The 24,903-nt window shown below is 48.1% G+C and overlaps 1 protein-coding gene across 1 annotated transcript in view; it reads right to left on the bottom strand.

Annotated features, from left to right (window-relative positions):
- Positions 1-24,903, bottom strand: part of RELN (reelin) — a 1,711,021-nt gene that overhangs the window by 1,059,634 nt on the left and 626,484 nt on the right. The window contains exon 6 of the mRNA XM_078679027.1: positions 16,056-16,134. Coding sequence (XP_078535153.1) covers positions 16,056-16,134 — 79 coding nt within the window. The remainder of the gene's footprint in view (positions 1-16,055; positions 16,135-24,903) is intronic.

Here is a 24,903-nt window from a genome sequence, read left to right on the forward strand (position 1 = left end):
GTCATGGGAACCCCAAATTCAATAGGCGGTCCCAAAAGATGTAAATTAAGACTTGTGAAAGTAAATTCTGGTTGGTGTGTTGACCTGTCCTACTTGAGGACCAATCGAAATTGGGGATTCTTACACTTGCAACATTTGGGGGGTGGTACACTGACCCGAAAACAGTATAACTAGCCTAGGTTTAGCTAGAGAAATTGTTCGACTTGTCCGAATAGCTGACCTGTCACTGACCCAACGCACTCAATAGGTGACTGATACAGAGAGCTGCGGAGCACTCTGTCCGTAATTCCCACAGACCCAAGCGGGGGTTTTGAGAACCTTAAGTGCTGGCGGAGCACTTTACTGGAGAATTCGATAACCCAATCGGGGTTTTGACTGATAGCTGCAGAGAGGGTGTAGCGCAGGCGTTGCTACCGAACTGCGGGTGCTGGTCCTTTCCTTGGTGGTCCTGACCTGATCCTAATCTGGTTTCCCGGTCCTGTCCTGGGGTGTCCATTCTGCACCTGCTGGCCTACTGGCGACTGTCCTTCCTTGGGATTTCTCCTGTCCTTAACTGACCCGTGGCCAGGGTTGGTCTTCACACCGTTCTAGATAAATATAGTGCAGGGAAATCTATTCTGCATCTTTCATTCTTCTTTTGCTTTAATAAAGACGTACTCTTGCATATTTGATTTTCCATGCTTTCCTTTTCGCACTGCTAAATGAAAAGGTCATACATTATCGTTGTTATTCTAGCATGTACCAATTTTTCCCCCATCCCTTAAGTACACTATTCCATACAGTTCATGATATATAGATGTTCCTTTTCTTTACCCTCCTTTAGCAAAATAAAGTAATCTGCTCTGAAATATTAGCGTGTTCCACTTTTACCCTCCCTATAGTCACATGTTACTCTTTGAGTCTCTATAGACCAACTAAATTCTCGTATTTGTGCCCTCTTTTGCATAATATACATTCTAGTATGTTCCTTATCTTTCCCCGTCCTTTAGTCTCTCTATGACTAGTCTAAATTCTTGAAAAGTCTTACTAGCATGTTCCCTGTTTTTACCTTCCTTTAGAATTCTAAATGGTTGGCCTGATTTATTTCCTATATGGATACGTGCTCTTTATCATTTTAGTTATTGACAGTTTATTGGTTGTAAACCTAATGCTTAATGAAACTGACGAATTTTAGATAAAGGTTTTCAAAACTTCCCGAGTTTGTGGTTATTATATGAGTGCAAATTGAGCAAATAGAGTATCTTGGTGTCTGCCTTTCTTTTACAGCTAGCTCCCTGATCCATTGTGGTCATTAGGTACCCGTGGCTGTGGAATGGTAAGTCGGGTACACTGGAAAATAAAATAGGAAGGAACAAGGGTTACTGATAGTAGAGTGTAAGGTTACCCGATTTATGAATATAGTGAATTGAAATTTATGGGCCCAATGTGCATATGGTAAAATTATAAGTCGGGTGACCTGCGCGCTCTATCAGTTGCAATCCCCAACCATTACAACAAACTCCACTCCTAGTTGTGGGATCAGGAATGAGGACCCTGAACAACCAGCCAATGTCCGGAAGAGGTCAGTTGAAGTTACCGCGCAAGGAACCTGGAGTAGGGGGGTAGGAAACGACTGAAGAGGCGCCCTGGATGTATAGGAGCAAGAAAAGAAGAAGCATATAACTACTTCTATCTCACCTGGTCGTGTGACCTCATCATTGCCTGTCAGATGATGCAACACAAGCCTGTGGACTCCCTGCCAATGTGACTACATTCAGCAGGTAAGCCTCTCACATTTTCTTGAAAGTATCTTGAAGCAAAATAAGATAATGGTTTTGGCAAACAACACACATTGCCATAACTAGAGCTGCTTCCTTAGCCACCTTTGCATTAACCTTGAGGCAATACACTACAAATGGTGTCCAGAAATAAGGTTTTAAAGGGTAGGAACCTCTTTGCATAGATAGTTGGTCCTAACCGAACATATTGGTCTTCGATTCCCTTTGACTTCATCCATAAAGAATCCTTTTAAGCCGAATATCATTTCTTGTTTATAGTTGGAAACATAAGCTATTGTAGGTTACCAAGAAAAAAGTAAATAAGAACAAGTGCAGTTATGCACATTGCTAAAGTGAGCTGGCAAACATCTTTGAAGTCACCAATAACCCATGAAGACAACAATAATTCAAGGAGCCAGAAACAATCCGCGAAGCAAGAAATGGTCCATGAAGTCAATCACATCAGTTTTTACTCCTCAACAGTTTTGTTGCAAACTGGTTCTATAAAGCTTCATGGCTCTGGAGGAGATTTTCCTCGGATACTCCAGTTCTAGAAGTTTTGATCTAAGTACTGCTGCCTCTTTGAAGTACTCTTCTTTGAGGTGAAAACTACGGCAAAGGTGCAAGAATTGGTCAAACCGTAAATTGTCCCTCAAGGCACAGGGAGAATGACTGTTATTTCTTAACAGTGAATTTGTGTCTGTCAGCTTTCTCTATAGAGTTAGTGCAGTGGTCCCCAAACTTTTTTGACCCACGGCTCCCTTGAACCAATGGCTGTTGGCCGCGGCTCCCCATTATGTTACTTTTTGATTCGGGTGGGGGGATGTAAGCCCAGCCTCGGCTCAGTACCTAGAAGCATTACATGTGTTCTTAGTCAGGGTGTTTTAATTAGAGTCCGTGAGCACTCTTTCTTAAACAACTCTCTCCTGTCTGCTGTGCTGTTCACTGCGATTGAGCAGCATAATTTGACTGCCCACTTAATATCGCTGTGCCGTCAGACATCCACCCCACTGCACTGCTTGCCTGCCCTCGCCTCCGCTCCGACATTGATGCTTTTAAAAAAAAAAAAGAAATAAACTAGTATATTTTAGCGCAGCCAGGGGGAAGATTAATTTACCCAGGAACATCCAGTGCCAAAGGTCGAACACGAATTCCCAGCTCCCGAGCATGCAGCTCTGACTGGTGCGCCACATCGTGTCAATCAGGGGATCCATGTTTGGAGTCTTCCTTTGTTCGCCCCAAAGGGACCGTTACGACAAGGGACTTGTTTTTATGCACATTTTCATGTATTCTGTTTACACTCCTTCAGATGAGGACCACACTTATAGTGGTATTCATGACGAATCAGCTTCACGGGCCCCTGCCCTCCTTTGCACGGAGATCACGTGCCCTGAAGCTTTATTTCTGGCCAACTTTGCTTTTAATGTGGCATCCGTTTTCATCCGTTAACGTTGTTCTCCTATTGGCACACGTTATCTCTAGCTTTGAGGGCCCTTTATTTAGAAGGCCGGACCCCACAGGCCCTGTAAGGTGGATGTCGCGGCACGGAGAGCTGCCTGCACGTTGTTGCGAGTTCCTGAGGTGCGTGTGCCACAGCATTTTGTTTTTAAACCTGGTGACTCCATTGCATATTATACACGAGTACGTGAATGTTTATTCTCATTTTCTTTTTTTTGTTTGATGTTCTGCTGGTGTGTGCAGTACAAAGAGTGACCCTGTAATTTTTTTGCCGGCTAGTGCGCTACAAAATGATTCGCGCAATAAACAGGCCACGCAGGTGTTAAAGCGTAAAAGGCCATTTTATTAGACCAGGCTGCATAACAGTAACAAATAATCAACATTATAAACAAACCCCCCAATATCACTCTTCAATACCTCACACTCTCCCGTCACTGTGCCTCATACACCAACCGCTCCATTCCATACCGTACCTCATCCTATTCACAAATTCACCTGTCCTCATATCCCGATACCTCTGACATTCCCGTCATGCTCTCAGTTCCTCAGATCATTCGAACTTCCCCCCCAAGGGATGGGTGCGCCCGCTCTTGACCCCCCTGTCCCTCCAAAGTATCGCCTACAGCAGCTCTGGCCTAAACTGGCACGCCAAGCCAACCCATCACCGAACCCTATAACTGCAGGGTGGGTGGGTGGCCTTTTTCACAACCCTCCCGATGGTGCTGAGTGCAGGAAGAGGAAGTTCCCTTCCTCCCCTGCACTTATAACCTCCCCACTAACTCCTCCCCTTCCCCCTAGCTAGCCTTGGTCTCGCGCGAATGACCCCGGGGGAAGACTAGTCTGCGACTGTGCTTCCCCCAGTCAAATACCCCCTTGAGATCACCTATATGACCCTGTCACCACCGAACAGTCGCATCGCCCTCAGTTTCCTTCGTGCTCTCTCAATGGCACCGTGCTTCATTGCACTCCTCCAAACTTCCCTGGGGACAAGTTCAGTCCAGGCTATGCAATTCCCAGCAAGCCATACTTTGATCACTCCCACGTCCCTTTGCCTCAGCTGCAGGGGCGCCAAACCCGAGAGCTGCACCAGGTCAATGTCCACCAAATGGATTAGCAACAAGTCCTGACACCCTTTTACGGAACCATCCTTGCGAGCCAAGACAGTAGTGCCCAGCATCGCATCCCACCTTTTTCCCCACCAGTGCACCTCATGTTGATGTCCTTCCAGTCCCAGGTGACGACCGTACACCTGCTGGTCCGCATACGTTGATGCCCAGTGCACAAAGGAATGCCCCACAATACAGGTGACCGTCCTGGCCCCCGGTGCGCCCACGCAACATACGAAAGAAAGATATGTTAGACCACCGAAAAAACCCTAAACCATCAACAGCAAAACACACCTTCCCAACACATTCGCACATATCTCTCACAGCACCGTGACCTCCATCCCCCAATCCGTCGAATCCTCTCCCCTAACCACCCCAAACGGGCCGCAGCTGTCGCGGCCCCCATGCGAAAAGAGTGAGTCCCAAACCTTACCGGCTCAAGCCCAAGACGCAGCAAAGCCACATGCATCCCCGCAAGCAACTGCCTAGACGTCACCCGCAAACCAGACTCATGACAGAAAATCACTCCCTGCCTCCCAAGCGATGCGGCTGAAAACATCCTTCAGTACACCACTGGGCACACACCCCCCCCAACTGTCTCACCAAGCCCGACACGCTTACCCCTGCCCAACTGATCCGTCCTAGAAGGACCCAGCCAAAACCCCAAACGTACACCCTCCAACCGGATCTCCACATACCGTCTCCCAACCCAGGACCGTGTGCCCAACAACTCAGACACCCGAAAAGCCCCAAAAAACACCCAAACCATACACAAACCGAAAACTTGCACCTCAAACCTGTCATAACAGCATTCTGGCAACATCCTAACCAGGCGAACCAACAACTCAATGTGATTGCCTCCCACAACTTCCCACCCCCCACTCTGACACTCTCTACCCCTACCTCGGAGCATCCTACTGACCACCACATCCTTCGTTGGATCAAACCCTAAGAACAAAATACAATAAAAGGACACTCCTGCCAGTTTCCCGGATATCGTTGCCGCAGTCAAACCTCTGGCAATGCATCCTAAAACAAAACGCCACACACCCTGTTCCACTGCTGACCGGACCCCTGGCACCGGATCACCACCCATACAATCACCAAACTCAGCCCACGCCAGCTTGCATGTCTTCCATGTTGCTGCGGCAATAGAGTGCTCCACCAGGCCTACCACTCTCACTCCCCCAAGGCCCAGCTGCCGGCCGGCAGCTCGGTCTTGCACAGCTCCGCTCCCGGCGCCAGAAGCCGGAACCGCTGCCACTGCGTACACTACAAAGCCTCAGCAAAGTCATTATCCGGTCCAAGGACATGCTTGGCTCAAAACACCACCTTCAGGCGCAGGCACTGCAACATGAACCTACGCAGCAACCTCAGCACTCTCAGATCTCTGGCTCTCTGGCGTTTGACCACTCAAACACTGTCATGATGTCAAAGGGGAGAAGAACGGACATATTCTGGAATTCCAGCCCCCCACACCTCCAGAGCCACCAGAAAAGGAAAAACTCCAAAAATTGCAATGCCCCTCCCCTGTTTCAGCCAGTGAGCCGGCCAGCTCACCGCGCACCCCTGCCTTCCCAGCAGATGCCAAACCTGGCTGACCCCGCTGTGTCTGAGAAAATTAGACATAGCCAAACCGCCCTGTCTGCTTCAAAGTCCAGCGACACTCAGTTGAATTCAGCCAGAAACGTCAGCCACGTCCCCAAGTCAGCCCGCACCCCCATGGAGATCCGAACCCTGTAACGTGGAAACACCGCCCCCGACATGGCCATGCCGGGCCGCCGCCAGACCGCCCGTCCCGCCATGCCTACTCTGCAAGCAAAGTTCAAGAAAACCAGCAACTCCTGCACTACCCTCAAGCAATCCTCATTACACCAATTGCCCACAGCAAACATGCCCGAACCTCTTCCACTGTAGACACAGGGAGGCGAGCCCGCCACTGGACCGAGTCCAACTCAATCCCCAGGAACGTCAATCAGCAGCTGGGACCAGCCATCTTTTCTGGCCCCAAAAGGACACCAAACCGCACTGCCAACTCCTGAACTCCAGCCAAAGCCATGCCACAATCTCCCGAGCCCATCCGCCCAAGAAAAAGGGGGAATCATCCAGGTAGTAAGCGACATCCCGACATCCGCCAACTGTCATGAAGGCCCACTGCAGGAATATACCCAAGAGTACAAATAGGGCACAGGAAATAGCACCCCATGGGCAAGATCCAGGTAATAAGGGACATCCCGACAGCCGCTAAAGTTTAGGATGGCCCACTGCAGGAATGCACTAAAGACATCATCCGGAAATCCCCTTCCTCCCTCTTCGGTACCCCCCCCCCCCATTGGAGAAATGGGCAAATCACCCATCGGTCAAACAGTAAATGGGCCGGCTACCCCTCTTTCCTCAACCTCCTTTCTCAAGCACGCATCCACCACTCCTGGCAATTCCGTAGCAGCTTTCAACCCTCCGCCCAACTCAGCACTCTGGGACCCTGATAGCCTACCCAAAAGCCCTCCGTGAAACCCAGAAAAACCTCAATGCCGCCTCCTGGCCCGGGTCCATCCACTGCGTCCATAGTTCCCGGACAACTCCCCCCCAATACTTATCTGGATTGGCACCGCCTTTCGCCCTGAAACCCTCAACAGAACTCAACCAAGCGAAACCTCCAAACTGCATTTGCGCCTCACGTACACTGTCCATGCATTTCCACAACGCAATGGCCCTATCCAAACACTCCTCGCAGTATATGCTGGCCTAACTCAAGAAAGCAGAGGTCCAAATCTCCATTGTAACCGGTACCCTGGGACTTCCAGTCAGCTCCCACTCCTCTTCCGTAGAACCTCCCTTCGTCTGCACCTCCCTGTGCAAGCTTAAAAACACCCACATACTCAATGTTTCCAAATTTGCCCTCTGGTCTTCATCGACAAATTAGACCCCAGCGACACAGCCAAACCCATGTAAGGGAGCTCCTTCTATACCTTTGCATTCCCACTCTCGCTCTCTGTCCTCTTTCCCATCCCCTTTGTCCGTCCGCATCCCAGTCGTAGTCAACGACTTACCCTCCGCCTTCTTACCATCCGCAGGCGGACCACCCGTTGGTGCCCCTGGCTCCCGCACTGACCCATCCCCCACACCCACCGCTCTACAAACCTTCCTCCCACCCCCTTCGGCCCATGCCGTCCACCAAGACCCCTCACCTGTTAATGTGGAGTGTAATTCACGGGCCGCTCCCCAGGAGCCAACACCTTCCTTGCCACCGCCTGAACCTTGCCCTTCGTCGTCGTCGAAACCTGCAAAAACACCAAAACCTCTGTTGTCGTCCTCGTCATCCCTCACCTCCCCGACCTCAAGCTCCATGCTCTCATCCTCATAATCCAGTTCCAATGCAGGCTCCCCACCCACAGTCACGCATAGCACTGCCAACATCGCTCTCTGCACACCTTTGCCCACTCCTGCAGGCGCTCTCTGCACACCAGTCGTACACGTCGCCGTAGCCCGGTCCCGCGCTGGAGGGACGGCCGCCGCGGACCGCCCTGCTGCTTCCGGCCTGCGTTTTGGAGCCGTCTTGCGCCCCGCCAGGCCACCCCGACCTCTGCCGACACCTGCCGGCTTGGATCCCCACCCCACCCCTCAGGTCGCTCCAGCCTGAGTGGGCCCCAGCACCATCGGGCCTCAGAGCCGTCTTGGCCGTCCCTACCTGACCCCTGACCTCGTACACCCCCTCCGCTCACCTCCATGCCCTTCGCCTTCCTACCAAACTGCTCCTGCTCTGCCAACCTCTCCCCATACGACGTGGGGTAGGGGGTCCCTAAACTCATCCCCCCAGGCAGCTCCCACCCGGGCCACAGTTCGTCCGGCCCACCTCGCCTCCTGCCATAGCGCCAGGAGCCTCTGCTCCCTGACCCGTTCCCCCATGCCATTGGCCCCCCAACTCGGGAGGGGGCGGGCATTAGCCCTGTAACCCCGCTCCAGGCGTCAATACCAGTCATGAGGGGCCCCCAGGGCAGGACCACCGACCCTCCCCAGGACACCCAGGAAGGCCGCCCCCACCTATCTCCCCTGGCTGTCTCGGCGCCCCCCCCCCGCTGTCTGGAGCCGGGGTCCCCGCCATACACCCCACAGACAGGTCACTGGGAGCGTCCTCCCATTGCCCCCCTACCAGCACACCCAGGCGCCAGAACCTGCAGCGCTGACAAGCTAGTCTTCTTAAGCACACTCCCTGAACTCCACGAGACCAACGTCAAGACCCGCCCCCCGGACTCATGCCTCCCCCCCCCCCCAAGAGCTCCTCCAGACGCCTCCCCCCCCTTTAGGGGCCAGTGCTGAAGGGGCTGCCACCCGCCCTGCGGCCACAAACTCCAGCTGAGGGTACTATGCGTGGGGGCAAGCTCATACGCCTGCCTCCCCGCGACGCCGGCTATGTCGCGCTGCCCCGCCCCCTCTCGGCCGCCTGCTCACTGGGCAGCCGAGAGTCATCCTGACACGTGAGAACCGCCGCGAGCGGGGCCCTCTCACAGCCAACCCACTCCTGGGATGAAACCCCAGTCTGCCGTAAATCCACATGTCCGGCCCTCGCTAGGATCCACAATGCCGCCCTCACCTCCCCTGCCGGCACCTCCGCCAGCGTAAAATCACCGACGCTCCTACCGGCACACAAATGCTCCCCGTCGCCGATCAGCAACCTCGCCACTAAAATGCCAGAAAAATTGCCCCCTACAAGGCCACCTGAACTAAAACCACTACCTTTTTCACAACCCTACCGATGGTGCTGAGTGCAGGAAGAGGAAGTTCCCTTCCTCCCCTGCACTTATAACCTCCCCACTAACTCCTCCCCTTCCCCCTAGCTAGCCTTGGTCTCGCGCGAATGACCCCGGGGGAAGACTAGTCTGCGACTGTGCTTCCCCCGGGGCCCGGCAAAAAACTGGTAAAGTACAACATTCTTTGCTTTCTTATTGTGTATTTGTAAGATTGCTCTGGACAGGTGTTGCCGCTTCGCATAAACAGAGGCACTGAGAGGCATGAGCCTTTCTCTTCAGCCAATCCTAAATCATTAAAAGATAAGGCTGATGAACCTCTGCCAATCAGCGCAGGGACAGTTTTGAAGTCCCAGTCCGAGCACGTTCTCGTAGCAGCGCTTAAAGAAAGCTGTGGTCCCGCACTGGTTCTGGGAGCTGCAGAGAGTCAATTTACACACTTCGCACATTAAAAACTTCTTCAGAATATACTTAATATTCCACATTCCCAAGACGTGTGCGGCGCCCCTGGCAAGTTCTTATGGCATACCGGGGCGCCGTGGCGCACAGTTTGGGAACCACTGGAGTAGTGTATCGAATACCGTTTCTCTGTCTTACCATGTTATCCAAATAGTTGATTTCTAAAGTGCTGTAGTTCAAAATATAAATCTTGGCTTTGGTTAATAAAAAATGTGAGCCACTGAGAGAGCTTGGTTTTGTCCCAGGGAAAGTTTGTTGACCACTAGAAAGAGAGATGAATCAAAAAATAAATGGTGATAGTGATTACATTCTCTCCAGTCAGTGATGAAATCCATAAGATCATTAGAAAACGTTGGTCTTTAATTGAAGAAACATGTGAAGAACCTTCCTTGCTTGCCTTTACATAAGAGCACTATGGGGCTTACCTGATGTCCTAAGGCCACTACAGATGTGGTGGATGCACTACTTGCACATTTTCTTTTGACACTAAAACTCTTGCAGTCAATAAAATAATTTTCAAATAACGATCCTTTTCAAAATGCAATGCTTGCAATGTTATATATGTTATCATATGCCCCTGTATGAAGATATATTTTTGGTACAGACAACACAAATGGTGAAACAGCGTATAGCCCAACACAGAAGTCGGATCAAATACACTGTGGAAGGAGCCCTCTGGTACGTCATTTTGAAGAATCTGGGCACACTGAAGATCAAATCTACTAGCAGGTGTTGGAGGTAGTATCCCTGGACAGCAGAGGGGGCAACATCTTGGCACTTCTGGATCGGAAGGAATGCAAAAGGATGGATATTCTGGACAATTTTATCAGTGGTCTAAATGATATCAATGACATGCGAAAATGTTTGTAGTAAGACAATATCGAATCTATAGACATTCTTGTTATTAAGACCACTTTATATCATATCATGGTTCTTCAGATACAACAAATTCACGCATGGATCACTAACAAAGTGCAATAATGGTGGGTCCCAGCGTATGACATTCTGGTTATGTTTGCTATCATTCATAAATACTGGATATTAGTATTAGTAAGATCTACATCTTGACACCATTTTGATGATGCCTCCATAAAGGTATTGTACGTACTCCACGTTCGGAACAAGTATGATGATGATTGGTTTCAGGTTGGACTCATGACAATAGTTTCTCTGTAGGCACAAGTAGCTTATGGATAAAATTAATGGGGAAGAGTATTGATACATATGTTAATGGTGTACACATGCAACAAAGAGTTAAATATATGCAACTCATTAGTATTAGGCATTTATTTAGTTTACCCAAGATGGTGGACTGTGGTTAGCAGTCTAGCAGAGTAGATAATCAGGGAGCTTCTGCTGCGTCTTCCCTCTGACTCCCTACACTTCAATGGTGCTGAACGGAGTGAGATTAGCTCCACTGTGTTCTTGTTGAAGGTAAGGGTGTGGGTTTAAGATATTTTTACCTCTGACCCATTTTTATGAGCTACTCCAATACGGTCTTATTTATCCTAGAATACATTGAAATGACAATTTGGGCAATTTTACCTCGGTATTGGTACTGGTTCAATCTATATGGGACCAGCTTCTGTGCGTTTGGTATGAGGTAGATTGATACTGGTTCCTAATACGCCCCGGCACTGGAACATTTGACTGGTATAGATGTGATGTTTTAACTGCACTTTTCTAGCATGGTTGTGAGTGTTCCGCACTGGAGGAGCATGGCTATGACTCCTGCTCTATCAGACAAATTGTTTCAGAAAGAGGATGATTCTCACTCTATTAGGAAATGATAGATTACAATCTTATCAACTCTCATAGTTTCTTATACTAGGCATGAGTCATTCAGTAGGCACACGGGTGATATTTCACTGGTTGTTGCGCTCTTGTACAACTAATGTATGAGTTTATAGTGAGCTATGTTGGTATGAGAAACGGTATTCGCACTTCGCATATAAGAGGAGGAGTTTCACTGTGTATTGTTGTGAAAAGTTGCACCATCCTAACTCAAGGTGCCATTGTCTCACCCTTTCTGATTGAGTCATCCTGTATACACACTGTTGGTGCACGATCTTTTCGTATGCTCATAAGCCACCAACGTATATACAGGCACTGAGCTGTGATGAACTCGGATGATGATTTTCATTGCCTTTTTATTATACATAGACTGAATACATAATAGTTCTTCCTGTTACACAAGTGAACTCACTATTAGATGGTGAGTTACTCATTGATTGCTTAATGGAATTTCACAGTCTGTAAAAGCACAGGGCTTGGAAATGCTGTTTTTATTTCAGTTTCTCTTCTGTGTAGGCCTGGTAGTCAGATGACTAAATCCTGTAGAGACCCTAACAGTCACACATAGTCAAAACATCAACAAACCCTCCCTCTTGGTTGTTACGTGTAATGTAACTTCAAGGGATTCCACACTGACATCTGCAAACCATGTTATGAATTTTATCAGCCAAATGCATTCGACCATTGCGAATTGTATAGTGCCTTTTATTAGGTGGGTGGAATTTGTGTAATTGTGTTACGCAAATCTCCGCGAAACGGTAAAAAATCTCAGCCAAAATGTTGAAATTCCGCGAACACGCGCAATTGCTTGTTTGCAATGCCTTTTTCCTGTTCGCAATCGCTGTTTGTGTGCTTGGGGGAAATATCTTGTGAAGACGCATTTTGAGAACGCGAACTAGCAAAACATTTTGCGAAGTCGCGGAACGCAGAATTTTGGGCAATTTCGCATTTTCCGCGGAACACGAAATTACCAAAATTCCACAGATTTAGCGAGCGGAACGGAATTTACCGCCCAGGCCTACGCTTTTATCTATGTTCTTTGCAATCATAACACCATTGGAGCACTGCGTTCTAAGCACTGTGATCACTTATTTTGTTGATTATAATACTTGATTGGAGTCAAAACATTACAAGATGCAAACTATATTACTCCTGTGCTTTGCCTTCTTTGTAATTAATTTTGGTCTGATGAATAAGTCTGAGTAACTATGGGTTATATAAGACGTACCACTTTTGAAAGAGTCCCACTGGACGATTGTTATATTAATACATACCTACCTTGGTCTACGTGGGCAGATATTGTTGTCCTTGTTATTTAAACAATGGCATTATATAGGACATCTTACATTGCTCATGGATGGCGTGATCAATGACATTAGTGATGAATGAACATATCACACCATCAATGGCATATTTGTTGTAATAACTGATTATCTGTGATGTTACATCTCAGCTATAAACAAACCATTCAGACTCATCTAAAAAAGTAGCAGTCTACGCAAAGCCGTTTTGGCACAGGCTATGTTTGCTTGATAACAATCTGTCTAAGATGGGTTCTGCCTTATTCTACATCATGATAAAACTCAGAGAATCCATGAAGGCATTAAATGCAACAGTTACACAATCACTGCATAAAATACCCCATCGCCTTGATGGACTACCAGTCCTCCACGTTTGGAGATGTTGGAGATAACTCTGACAAGAACTGCCATGATGGCATGTCCACAATGTGTTAAATAAATATTTGCCGGATGGTACTGTACAATTTTTAACACACTTTTGGATTTTCAAATTCAAACTCCTAAAGTAAAAAATCAAAAATGTATGGCCCACACACCATGAGAGTTTCGGGAAGGTTTTAGCTTTGTGGATGGTGCTTGGAATCGAAACGGCAAATGAACAAGTAGCAGCCCTGACGAAACAGATAGCAGATTTGAAGGCTGAAATAACCAGTGACTCTACTCTCACTAACTCCAAAGAAGCTTTGACTAAACTCGTCGCCACACTCCAAGACTTCGAGACGACTACCATCAAGAAGAAATTGGAGAAACTTGCACAAGATCTGAGGTTATATGACAAGATAAAAACGTACCCCTACCTTCAAGAGGAATATTACCGCCAAGACACTCAAGGGAGGTTTACCAACCGGGGACGTGGTGGTTTCAGGGGCAGACGAAATTTCACCACTTTCTCCGACTCATCTTACAGGTCCGGAGAAGATTCTGAACAAGCCGGTCCTAGTGGGTCCTACAGATACCAAGAAGCCTACGGCCCAGCCTACCAACCAAATCCTTTTTTAGGACAGGGTGGATGGAGACCCCCCCGTGGCAGAGGCAACAATTGGAACAGAGGCACTGGCAGGGGCCAACAGAATGTGAGAGAAGAGTGGGACTCCGGGAGAGGAAGGCACCTATTCTCAATGTCAGGGAACTCAAATGGATTGATTTCTTTGACTCTGTGCGAAATGGCCTGAATGAATCTGAAAGCAGCTTTGCTCAGCTGGCTAACCTCTGAAACCTACTCTGTCACTTTGCTCAGCTGGCTAACCTCTGAAACCTACCCTGTCACTTTACTCCATTCTGAAGTTCGGACTCTTACTCTGTGTAATGGTGTGCGTTTAACCGCCTTGTCGGCAGGTTCACGCAGACGGGCGATTATGGATTGTGTTATGCATGTGGCGTCAACCCGTATCAAAAATAGTCATGCGTCTAAACCACCATGGTGGTAGGTTCACGCATTTATTAGGTCTCCATACATTCTAATGAAATTTAGTTTAAACGATTCAATCCTTGAATATTGGGAGCTGAGAAGCCAGTAGAATATACAGTGCGCACGAACGTAATGCCCTAACAGTAATGATAGTAGACACACTTGGATTAGATTCTAGTTGAATTAATTATGGAACACGCACCCCAACTACTGTGTGGTAATCTCGCCTTTCTTTCGAAACGCTTGAGGTTACCAAGCAACTGCCACAGACTAGTCTCTTTTCCCTCTCCATCATACTGTTTTTAAAGTTACCACGCCCCCTCCCGTCTTACTTCCTGGTTACGGGACCGGAGATGAGCCATAGCCTCGAGACCTCCCTCTAGTTCTAGAAATCTGATTAATTCAGGTGAGCTCGACATGGGACCTCCGTGTCATGAATGAGTTAGTTTGGGAAGATTGTTTGACACTCTGTCGTCCGAAGATTTACTGGTCCCTCCATTTCACTTCCCTCCTTTTAGATACGGGCTGCTGAATATTTCCAGTCATTTCTGCTGACTACCAGGTAATCTTACTGTTACGCCCTTAAGCTATGCATCGTACGCAATGCAATGTAATGTAACCAATCCTTACTTAGTCCTCTCGCTCCCTTAGATCATCGACGGAGTACATTTGGTCGCATCCGTTACCTTCCGACCCGCAAATTGCGGCAGGTAATCATGATTTACTGATTGTTGAGAGCACAGCATGTGGCTCTCTGCATATATAGCCCTCAGTGTTTTTAATGATAATTACCGAGCGGTTCCTCCGCTACGGCTGTTAGGGACTCTGTTTGAGCCCTCTATACTAATTAGTTTTCACGTTCCTCTTCAACTCTAGGAGGTTTGCCCTTCCCTCATTTGTCCTGATGAAGACCCGCAATGTAAGGATCAGCCATCCTACAAATCCTTGGGTCGAAACGTAGACTGCTATCTACCCCATCAACTCCTATTGCCAGCGTGATTTATACAGCCCTTCAGGAGCTTGATTGTATAATAAAATGTGTTTGACTTTCGCATATCCTATGAGGCCCCGACTGATGGGGACCATCGAATAAGAACATATACATGAATTTCAATGTATGTTTAATGTCACAAACTTATGTAAAGTGAGTCACAATTATCTTACTCTTAACTCTACCCTGCACTCCTCCCCCTTCTTTCCTATGTGGGCACACAAACAAACGAGAATGATATCTAAGTCATATTTGATGCATACTGTTTAACCATGAAAAGGGGATACTAGTGCGCTGTGAATAAAACACTGCACTTCTTTTGACTCTTTTTGATTCTTTTTGATCTACTGTTCCCTTTTTATTCTTATCAATATTTGTATACTTTATACTATTTACTCTCTTCAGTCTGGGACCCCTCTGTCCATAAAAAATACTCACCCAGGTCCCTTTGACTTTATGGGTACAACCCTGTTGTTCGTAATACACACACCATGAGAGGCAACTCTCATGATGTGAGGGGGGGGGGTCATTATCCCTTGCTGCCAGGTGTCACACAGCGGTGACAGACAGTGAAAATTGGTTATTTGACCACCCACTCAAATCGGTGGACACTTGAATCACCAAACCTCTGACAGCCTGTACTCTGTGAGACTGTCAGTGCACTATCTCTGCAGCGTAACCAGAGTAGCTCCCGTGTCACCTATGCTTGTACATCAGATGGGCAGACCGACAGTTTGGCGGAGAAGCAACTACAATGGAGTACACTCTCCGCCAAACTCTAAATCAGGCCTTTAGTCTTGTATCCTATGCACCTCATTTAAGGTCATTGCATTTGATTGAAATAATTCTATGTAACCCAAGGACATGCCCAAAGTGGCATGTCTGTGCTATAATGCTCCCTAACACAAATGTCACATATTTACATTTAACCTAAAGAAGTAAGTGCACAGTGTTGGTGATGCGCTGTGTGTTGCATCTTCATGAGACTAGCAAAACACAGAATGAATATGAGGCGAGTATTAGTCAAGTAACTTACCAAATGTTGGGATTTAGTTCCTGCTTCTGGTAAGAATCAAAATCGTCCCTTAGGATGATGTTGTCATTATGTATTTCCCCTAAGAAAGAAAAGGTGAATAAAAATGAACATTTAGTTGTCTAAACAAAGTGTCAAACAAAACGTCTGCCTGCACAGTCAAAATATATAATGTCATGTTTGGAAATATGCCCTCTCTACAGGATCATCCCAAATGTTTGCCTTCTGTTGCTGAACTTCTGTTTTTTTGCCCATAGGAATCTGTGTAGGTTATCCTGGCTAACCAGAGGTAAGGTGCATGCTCTCTCCCTTTGAAGGATGGTAAAATGTGCATACACATGCCTGTCACCTTTAATTTACTTACAAGTCCCCAGTATTTGGAACTACAGATTCCCAGGACCTGTATATTAAATGCAGGGCCTGTAAATTAATTGCTTCCTGTGGGCTGCAGCACTCATTGTGCCACTCACTAAAGTAGCACTGTAAAGAACAAGATACTTACCTTCGGTAGCGCCTTATCTGGTAGATACTCTATTTAATCAATCAATCAGGTATTTGCAGTGCGCATTAGTCACCCTTGAGGGTCTCAATGCTCTGGGGGGAGGGGGCTTTCGGGGAGCTCCGGTCATCCGAAGAGCCAGGTCTTGAGGATCTTCTTGAATGCTTGCAGTGTGGGGCTGAGGGGGAGTTCAGGTCTTGGTCACGTTGTAGGAGAAGGATCTGCCTCCCAGTCTAGCTCTGTGGATGCAGGGATGTCGGCCAGGGCTAGGTTGGCAGACCGGAGATTTCTCTTGGGGGCATAGAAGCAGATCCTTTCATTGAGGTATTGGGGTCCAGTGTTGTGGAGGGCTTTGTAGGCGTGTGTGAGCAGCTTGAAGGTCACTCTTTTTTCAGTGAGGAGCCAGTGAAGGTCTCGTAGGTGCTGGGTGATGTGGTCTTGTCATGGGATGCTGAGGACGAGTCTGGCTGTGGCGTTCTGGACAGTGTGGAGTTTGTGAGTAGAGATTTGTTGATTTCGGCTTAGAGGGCATTCCTGTAGTCCAATCTGCTGGCGATGAGTGCATGGGTGACGATTCACCTGGATTCCGGGGAGGGATCCATTTAAAGGTCTTGCGGAGAATGCAGAGGTGTTGATCTGTCAGTTCATGGTGAGGGAGGAGTCGAGTATGATGCCGAGATTGCGAGCGTGGTCCGTGGGTGTTGGTGGGTTACTGAGAGCGGGGGGCCACCAGGTTCCATCCCATGTGGAGGGGGTAGATCCAAGGATAAGGATTTCAGTTTTCTCTGAGTTGAGTCACAGATTCCTTACCTTAGAACCTGAGTAGGATATCCTTTAGACTGCAATCACCTAGCAGAGCAGGGAAGATAGGAGGCTCAGTAAGAAATCTGCAGATATATAGATTTTCTACCAGATAAGGTATTATCGCAAGTAAGTAACTTGTTCATCTGAAAGAGACTTCTAGCTGCAGACTCCTTCTCTTAGAATAGATAGCCAAGCAATGCCTCCCTAGAGGTGAGTCTGTAAAGCCAATTTTCAATGAAAAAGCCCATTAAGACAGAACGGGTGAAGTGCCTCACTGTACATACAGTAGTGTTTGGTAATGTGTGCAAGGAGGCCCACATTGCTGCTTGATAGATATCCAGGACAGGGACTCCGCCCACTAACACAGTGCTCGCAGCCTTAGCTCTGGTGGCATGATCATGCAAACCCTCAGGAGGTTGCTTCTAGGCTCATGTGCCACAGATCTGGATGCAGAGTACTATCTATCTTAAGGTGGTTTGCTTCAGCACATCCTTCCCTTTCTTAGCTGCTAAGTTGCCCACGAAGAGTTGATTGTCCACCCAGAACTCTTTTGTGCGGTCTAGGTAGAATGACAACACTCTTTTTGGGTCTAGACAATATAGTCTGTCCTCTACTTTGGAGGGAGGGGGTGGAGCGGAGAAAGTGGGCAGAGTGATGTTTTGTTCTATATGAAAGGGAATCATAACCTTCTGAAGGAAGAAAGCATATGTCTGGAGGATCAGCTTGTCTGTGTTGAAGGTGGTGTAGGGAGAGTGTGCTGAGAATGCCTGAAATTCACAGACTCTTCTGGCCGATGTTATGGACACTAGAAAGACAGTTTCGATGGTCAAGAGCCTAAGAGGACAATTGTTCATAGGCTTAAAGTGTGCACACATCAAGAAGGTGAGAACGACATTCAGATCTCACTTGGACATAATGAATGGCCTAGGGGAAACGTGCAGCAAGCCTTTAAGAAACCCATTCAAAACAGGTAACTTAAATGAAGAAGGTTAGTTTGACAGCCGCAAAAAAAGCAGAAATGGCTGAAAGGTAACATTTATCAGTGCCCAGAGCAGAGTCCTGCTGGGCCAATGAGACAGCACATTGAAGAACCTTGGAAAGAAGTGCTGAAAGGGGGATGATGCTGTAGGAATCACACTGTGTCAAATAATCATCCCAATGGCAGGAGTATACCGACTTGGTGGAGGGACGCCTTGCTTCCAGAATAACATCACAGACTTTGTGAGGACGGTCGAAAGCTGTCAACTATCGCCGCACAATCTCCACATACGAAGGTGAAGGTTGCTTGGGTTCAGTTGCAGAACACTCCCCTGCTGCTACAACAGAGATCTTCTCAAAGGGGCAGCATGATCGGAGAGCAAATGGTCATGTTCAATAGATCGATGTTTGACTTGGCCCTTTTTGCAGGGTCATCCCAGAACTTTTTTCCTTCCTCCTGTATTTATTCTGACCTGTTACTGGTGGTTTTAGGACTCTGGGCACTTTATCACTGCTGATTAGTGCTTAAGTACATGTGCTCTCTATGGTAAACTTGGTAAGATTGGTCTACACCTGTTTGGTGGCTTATTTAATTTACCTGTCAGGCCTATTAAATTAAATGCTATTGGTGGGCTTGCAGCGCTACTAGCACCACCCACCAAAGTAGCCTTTCTAACCTGTCTCAGGACTCTGCCACTGCAGGGCCTGCCCATGCAGTTTACTGCTGCTGTGATATGGAACATAGAGTGTTTGCCACGTCTGTGACTCACCTTTTACTATATATCAATCACCCCTAAGGAAGGCCATAGCTAGCTCTATGGGCAGGGTGCGGTGTATGTAAAAGGTAGGACATGAAATTAAATGAAATTGGGTTTATATAGCGCACTTCTACCCTGAGACCTCGTAGCGCTAGGACCGGGCGAGCAGAGAACACAGCAAGTTAATGGGTGGTAGTGAAAAGAAAAGTTTTCTGGCTTAGGCGCATGCCCTAGCCAACCAGAAATCTAATTTCTAACAATCGACATACCTGGATACCAGATTCTCCATGCCCAAACCGAAGCCACAACAATAACTTGGGCCCGGTCATTCCTGATCTTCTTGAGAAATCTGGGCAGGAGTAGAATTGGCAGGAAGGCGTACAGAAGACATGAGGCCATGTCATACATACGGTGCATTTTTCTTGCTTACGGCGGACACACCTTTTAAAGGTGCGCCTGGCGCAAACAAGAAACATGCGCTGTATTCGGATGAATGCACTGCCCCCAGGGTAGCTGCAAACTGGTGCTACCCTGGGGGTAGCACATTGATGTGAAAAACAGAGCAGCTGCTGTGAAGCCGCTCTGTGTTTCACAATGCAGGCGGCAACCCGCCTGCACTTTTAAGAGGGATTAGAAATCCTCCTGCAGGCGGGTGCAGTGAGTGACTGCACCTGCCTGCAAGGGGATGTCTGGGGGACGTCATGGGACCCCGTTTTACCCTCCGGAGGGCTGCCATTAAGGGGGGCACTGAGAGTGACACCTTTTAGGCGGCACACTGTCAGTGCACCTCCTGACATCTTATTTGCCTATGCGCCCGTGTCTGTAACAGTGGGGCACAGTGGTAAACAGATTCCCTCACTTGCATGAGGCCACGCCCCCATGCAAATTAGAGAATGCCCTCTCATGATAGCGCTGGTGCTTTATCTGCGCCAGTGGTATAAGTATTACAGAAGGGGACACACAGGTGTCTGCGGACCCTTCTGTAATCCCAAAGTGTCATGGGGCACGCAAAGCGGGCACCAATGCCCGTTGCGCCCCCGGAGCACTTTCATAATACATCCCCAGCAAAAAAATGCCTCCAAGCGAGAATCGCCTTGGAAATTCCAGCATGCAAAACTACTGACATCGTGCATTCTTGGCATTGGCAAACAGATCGAACCAAGGTTCTCCCCACTGATGAAAGAGTCTATGCAGCATCTCCAGGTGGAGATGATGTTTGTGATCCGCTAGGCATCTTTGGCTAGATTTGTCTGCCCTGGTCTTCATCGAGCCTGCCAGGTGGTGAACCACCGGGAAAATGCCCTGGCATTCCATCAATATCCAGAGACGTAGACAAAGGGTCCGCAACCTCACCCCATCCTGTTTGTTGCCGTACCACATTGCAGTGGTGCTGTCCATGAACACCTTCACCAACCTTCCCTTTATCGAAGGAAGAAAAGCTTTCACTGCCAAGTGAATTGCTCGAAGCTCCAACAGGTTGATGTAGAGCTTGAACTCTGCCGGAGACCAGAGTCATCTAATCTCCACCTCTCCCAGATGGCTGCCCCATGCTTGTAGTGATAAATCTGTCCTCACAGTCAACTCCGGCGGGGGAAAGGAGAGGGGTCTACCACTGACCCAATTGTGATTTGTCAGTAACCACTGCAGATCTTTCACAGTTCCCTCTGAGATCTGGACCTTTTTGGAGAGATTCCCCTGATGTTGCACCCACTGGGACTTCAGGTCCCACTGTAGAGCCTGCATATGCCAAAGGGCATGAGTCACAAGCAGGATGCAGAAGGCCATGAGGCACAACAACCTCAGGGTCATTCTCAATTAAATCCTGGACAGAGGCTAAAATATCGGTATCACAGCCAGAATATCCTGGACTCTCTGCTTGGGAGGATAGGCCTGAAACTGCAGTGTTTCTAGAACTGCTCTGATAAAAGGTAGCGTCTGAGAGGGAGTCAGGTGTGACTTCGGCACATTGTTAGTGAATCCAAGCAAGTGCAGAAGGTTCGCCATAGTCTGGAGGTGTGAGACGACGGCCCGGGGCATGACCTCCTTCAATAGTCAATCATCAAGGTAGGGAAAGACTGAGACCTCCGCCCACAAGCTATAACCACTGACATCACTTTTGTGAACATCCGAGGGGGGCTGGTAAGGCCAAAGAGGAGCACAGTAAACTGAAAGTGCTCTTGCCCATTGTGAACTGCAAATAACATCTGTGGGCAGGCATGATGGGGATGTGGAAATATGTGTCCTGCAATTCTAAGGCTATAATCCAGTCTCCTGGGTCTAGGGCGGACAATACCTGTGTGAGCTTGAGCATCCTGGTTTTCTCCTTTTTCAGGAAGAGATTGAGAAGGTGCAGGTCTAGGATAGGACAAATGCCTCTGTCCTTCTTGGGCCCCAGAAAGTAGCGGGAAAAGCAGCCACATCCTACTTCTGATGCTGGTACCCTCTCTATGGCTCCCTTGGCCAAGAGAGTCAGCATTTCTTGATGGAGTAAGGAGTGGTGGTCCTCCGTCAGCCGGTCGTAAGTGGGTAACATGGGTGGAGGGGTAGTAACAAAGGGGAAGAGGTACCCATTTGGTCAATTTGCAAAACCCAATGGTCCGAAGTTACTGACTGCCAATGTTGCAGGTAATGTGATATTAATCCTCCCACTGGATGCCCATGATGGTTGGAGGGCAAACTAAGGGGGTTTTGTGGGTGCGGCTGCCGGGGGATTTGTGGCCTGACCCAACCTCTGGCTACCCATCCCATGTGGTTTATGGGACCTTCATCCTCCGCCATAAAAAGGTTGCGAAGTCTGTTGGTCATGGTGGTAGGGAGGGTATGGACCCAGGTGGATATCCCTTCCATGGCCATAAAAGGCGCTGAAGGTGGACTTGGGGTGACAATGGGCCATAGACAAGCCCAAGAACCTGCCCGCAGCTCTGCTGTACTTAAAGCACTTCAGCGCGGAGTCAGCCTCTGCTCCAAAAAGACAGGAGACATCAAAGGGCATGTCCATAAGGGAGGCTTAGACAGTCCAATAAAAAAACCAGATGTTCTCAGCAAGGTTTGGTACTCTTGGGCCACCAATGATGCAATCGCTCTACCCAGCGAGTCGATTGTGTTGAGTCCACATTGTATGGTGAACTTTGCTGCATCTCTTCCATCAGCAATAGGTTGGGAGAGTATGGCTCGACCTCCACCGAGCTCATGGACAGCACTTGCGCAACCGAATCCCAGATCACATGGGAATATCGGCACAAAAGGCATGCGGTATTCAACCACTGCAGTGCCAGACTGGTGGAAGAGAACATTCTCTATCCAAAGGTATCCAGCCTTTTGGATTCCCTTTCTGATGAAATGGTAGGGAACGCGATGGGGTTGATTCTAGAAGTGGAGGCTTGAACCACCAAGCTCTCTGGAGTGGGGTGCTGGGTAAGGAACCTGGGGTCTCCAGGAGCAAGACAAAGATCCTGGGCAATCGTCCTTCATACAGGAGTCCCTGTGCAGGACTTGAACCAGGCCCTGAGTAGGACGTCTGTAAGTGCTTCATTAAACTGTAGTAAGAGTTCAGAGGGGGTGACTTCCGGCTGAAGGAATAAGAACTCAGCTGCCCTAAGCACCACTACACAAAAGAGGCTCCCTCATCCATAGCCACGGTAGGAGGAGAAACCAAGCCAGTGTCAGGCAAGGGGTCTAGCCCACTGGCCTCTGCCAGTTCCTCATACCAGTTGTTCTTCTCATCTAACAGATGCTGGAAACCATAAGGCTCCTCAGACCCCTGTCATTCCTCTACCTCACCCAACCTATCAAGAGCAAAAGGCACTCAATCCGATCCAGACAGCATGATCTTGGTCAATGTCGAAACTGGCATCAAACGACACCCATTTGGCTCTGGGCCGGAGTCGGGAATGAGGATATTGTCGTCGTGAGGTGTTAGTGGCACTGGGGTCATGGGCACTGAAGCGTCTCGGTCTCACTGGCAGCTCTACTCTGAATCCAGTATAGGGTCCTTTGGGCCTGACTGGCGCTGAGATCGAACCTGCTGGAGGGGATCCGATGGGAGACCCTCTGTAACCTGTGGGGCCAAATGGCAATCCAGCAGGGTCGGGCCACCCAAATATTAGGTGCATGCAGGAGGACTGACCCTGCTATCAGTGACCTGAAAAGAGCCCTGAAGACTGGAACTGATCTCCCTCTTGCACCCAGGACAAAGAAGTGGAGATCAAAGGTCATAAGTCTAAACACCTGTAAAAGTTACAACAAAACAACAAGGTGCAAGAGGCTTTTTCCATTAACTGCCCAGCCGACTAGTGGCAACTGGACCCTGCTGTGGCCTCTACCTGCAACCCCGAGAGTCTGTAAGTGCCTGCCCTGGGGTATTGGGGGTTTTATAAGTTTACTGCTGTGGGGGATTGAGACTTAAAGGACGAAAGTCAGAAGGTAAAATCTTTGACCAGGACAAACCTGGTTAGTGTGTCTGACCTATGCTGTCTGTACTCTCGGTCAACATTAAATTGTGTTTAGTTCCTGCTCTACCATAACCATTAGCTATCATTGACATCTTGTGCTTCCCGGTGCTATTTTTACTTAAAATTTTAAAAATCCATAACTCCGGCTCCTCGTATTGAAATGGTGTTATTTCGGTTTAATTTTGTTGATACATTTTTACTTTATTTGTCGAATTAATTTGAAGATTTTTATTGTTTTTTTATTTCGACTTTAATACTGTTTAGTACTGCATACTTACTTTACAAATTGCCTATAGGTTAGGCCAAACTTCTTTATGCTGAACTACCAGAGGGTTAAGCAACGATTTACTTAGTGACTTTTGTGGTGCACACCAACAAGGTTTGTGAATATTATTTGAGGTATGTTCTCAACTCCCTCAGCTAATACTCCCAGTGTTTTATAGTTATCCATCACTCCAAACCTTTCATCATCTACATGAAGGATAAACTTACCTTTATGGAGAAAGGGGCTGGTCTGGCAGATAGAGGAATGCAGACAATGTGGCAAAGGGATAATGCATATTGGAGGTCCTGTGACAACTTGGCCTGTAAGGTGTCCACACTACTGTCTCCACACCAAGCAACAAAATTGCTCCATTTAGCTGAGTTGGCAGATTTAATTAAGCGGTGTCACGCTGACAAGATGATGTCCTCCTCCTCGGTTAGCAAATGGAAGGAACTCAGAAGTCCCTGCTCAATCTCTAAGTATAGAGGTGGAGGTTGCTGAGATTTGGGTCAAGAACCATTCCCCTTGACTTGGAAAGAAGATCTGGCCTGAGTGGAAGTCTTAGTGGAGACATGTGGAGAAGTGTAGGAGGTCCACATACCACACCCTTTGTGGCCAATCCGGGGCAATGAGAATGACATAGGCTTGGTCTTGGCAAATCTTCCTCTGAACCCGAGGAATCAAGGGTTTAGGGGTAAAGTCATAATGCAGCTGAAATGTTCACCTTAGCTGAAATGAGTACCCCAAGGCTCCCTCAATGGATACTGGTAGGCACAGAACTGTTGACACTCAACATTTTCCATGGAGGATAACCAGTCCATTTGAGGAGTGCCCCACTGGGCGGAGATGTCCTGGACTACCTCCAGTAGAAGCCGCCACTCGTGTTTAGCGAGATTATGCTGGTTAAGGCTTTTGGCTCTGACATACAGGGATCCCAATAGGGGTTTGGCGGTGACCCAAATCGCTTGACGTTGTGCCCAAGACCACAGTCTCAATGCTTCCAAACACAGGAGGTGAGACCCTAATTACCATTGTTTGTTGACATACTGCATCACAGTCATATTATCTGTCAAGATCTGGATGGACTAAACTTGGA

This window comes from Lissotriton helveticus, chromosome 1_1, assembly GCF_964261635.1.
Source record: "Lissotriton helveticus chromosome 1_1, aLisHel1.1, whole genome shotgun sequence".
NCBI classification, from domain to species: domain Eukaryota; kingdom Metazoa; phylum Chordata; class Amphibia; order Caudata; family Salamandridae; genus Lissotriton; species Lissotriton helveticus.